Source organism: Onychomys torridus, chromosome 19, assembly GCF_903995425.1.
Source record: "Onychomys torridus chromosome 19, mOncTor1.1, whole genome shotgun sequence".
Classification (NCBI taxonomy): Eukaryota; Metazoa; Chordata; class Mammalia; order Rodentia; family Cricetidae; genus Onychomys; species Onychomys torridus.
Window position 1 is genome coordinate 31,207,076 of NC_050461.1, and position 2,611 is coordinate 31,209,686.

A 2,611-nucleotide genomic window follows, 5' to 3' on the forward strand; every position below is an offset into this window, starting at 1 on the left:
AACCTTGTAGCATCATTGTATCTCTTTAAAACCCCAGGAAGGTGACCAAGTCATGATTGAGAAGGGGGCCATGGTTCAACTCTGTAAACAAAGGAAAAAGAATTATTTGCCTAGGATACTTCATAGTAATTAGTGTAGAAGAGACTTGTTTTGTAGGCCAACTTTCCTAGTAATCACTGTTGAATATAATCTTATTGGTTCACACCTGGCCCTACTGGGATTCTGTCAAGGCGTTTTCCCATTGGTGATGTCTATTTAGCTGAAGGACCGCATCCTGTAGGCAGTAGTTTCAGACATGTAACATGGAAGTAAATCCGTAGGTGAGCCACCAGCTCCACAGGTGCATCCACTGTTACGCTGCTGCCAGAGAACACTAGAGGTAAAAATAAAATACAAAAACATATCAAGGAATCAAAGAAAGCTTAACCAACTAAGAAAAAAAAAGAATTATTTGTTAATTGAAATTCAATTTTAGTAATTTTGAACCATACAGTATTTATCAGGTTCTATTTTGTTCCAAAGAATGTTTAGAAGTTGTCAGAAGGTTTAAAAGTAAAAAATTTTATTAGGCTTAACATCTCATAATATCCTCTGTCATCTTACTGGATTGATGTGGACTTCTTCCCTTAACAGTATTGAAAATTAGAATTCCTGAATCTTGAGAAACAAATGCAGACCTTCTGCCCACGCAAATAGCAGCAGCATGGGCAGTAACTCATCTCCACCCGCAGTCCTACAGCTTTGCTATGAGAATGTAAATGGGTCCTGTGTGAAAACTCCCTACTCACCTGGGTCCCGCGTCATCCTGTATGCAGTCTTTGGCATTGGGGCTGTGCTGGCAGTGTTTGGAAACCTCCTGGTAATGATATCCATCCTCCATTTCAAGCAGCTGCACTCTCCCACCAATTTCCTCATCGCATCTCTGGCTTGCGCTGACTTCTGGGTGGGAGTCTCTGTGATGCCCTTCAGCATGGTCAGGTCCATTGAGAGCTGCTGGTACTTTGGAAGAAGCTTCTGCACTTTCCACACCTGCTGTGATGTGGCATTTTGTTACTCTTCTCTTTTCCACCTGTGCTTCATCTCCATCGACAGGTACATCGCTGTTACTGACCCTCTGGTCTATCCTACCAAGTTCACGGTGTCTGTGTCAGGAATTTGCATCAGCATCTCCTGGATTCTGCCCCTGGTGTACAGCGGTGCTGTGTTCTACACAGGGGTCTATGATGATGGCCTAGAAGAATTATCCAATGCCCTCAACTGTGTAGGAGGATGTCAGGTAGTTGTGAATCAAAACTGGGTGCTGATAGATTTTCTTTCCTTCTTTATACCAAGTCTTGTTATGATAATTCTGTATGGTAATATTTTTCTGGTAGCTAGGCAACAGGCTAAAAAGATAGAAAATATTGGCAGCAAAACAGAGTCATCTTCAGAGAACTACAAAGCCAGGGTGGCAAAGAGGGAGAGAAAAGCAGCCAAAACCCTGGGAATCACTGTGGTAGCATTCATGATCTCATGGTTGCCATATAGCATTGATTCATTAATCGATGCTTTTATGGGATTTATCACCCCTGCCTACATTTATGAGATTTGTGTTTGGTGTGCTTATTACAACTCAGCTATGAATCCTTTGATCTATGCTTTATTTTACCCATGGTTTAAGAAAGCTATTAAGGTTATTATGAGTGGTCAGGTGTTCAAGAACAGCTCAGCCACTATGAACTTGTTCTCTGAGCAAATATAAGCAAAGGCACAGAGGAACTCACAGGTATCCTTAATTTCCTGATGAACTGAGTCTTTGAAGAGTCTAAGAAGACCCTTCATGGAAAAGAATAATGGCTGGGCATACTACAAAGGATGAGTTATCATTTTCTAGTTTTGCCTGGATGTGCATCTTTCTGCCATTTCTCTGAAAATATTAACTGGACCAATAAATGTTAAGTTTTTATTAGCATACTACTTCAGAGCTGAGCATGTGACACTCCTAGCATTTAATTTCCTCCATCCATTCCTTCTTTTAATCCATGGATTTCATGTTGGTCCTCGTATATTCTCTGAAGGCATCGACGATCCCCCTCTGACACTCTCCTCTTTTCTTTACAAAGCTTCCAGGCTGACCGTAGCCTGCTAACCATTTCATTTCATGCATGAATAGTTTTCCCTCAGTTCCTGCTTTCCTTTGGTCTTTCAAATACAACTTACAAAAGGAGATTCGTGGGCGAATATAACTGACTCAGTCTTGTGAGAGATCCCAGAATGTAGGGGGGATAGTCTTCAAATGACATCACCTTCATGAAGCTGTACTGATTGTCAGCCAAGCTACTGTCCTCCAACTCCATGATTTCCTCTCCCAAAATAGGAAACGGAAGCCACTAGACATCCCAGAGTGGAGGCACTGTGATTATGTGGCTGTTCCTTCGGCTGGAAACTGGATACATGTGACACATGGAATCCTGTGTCACACTGCTTGGTTTAGGTGCATGGAATATTTCTTGTTCATTAAGGAGAATCTCTTTCAAGTGAAGCCTCTGGTTTTCTTTAATAAAGTTTAATTACAATGAAGAATTTGTGTGTTTTAGTAGCCATGTAGAATATAAATTAACAGCAAGCATTC

General features: G+C 41.2%; 1 protein-coding gene across 1 annotated transcript; it reads left to right on the plus strand.

Moving 5' to 3' along the window:
* Positions 1–703: 703 nt before the first annotated feature.
* On the plus strand, positions 704–1,741 carry LOC118570559 (trace amine-associated receptor 6). Its single transcript, XM_036169140.1, has one exon. The coding sequence runs from the start codon at positions 704–706 to the stop codon at positions 1,739–1,741; it is 1,038 nt and encodes a 345-aa protein (XP_036025033.1).
* Positions 1,742–2,611: the final 870 nt, after the last annotated feature.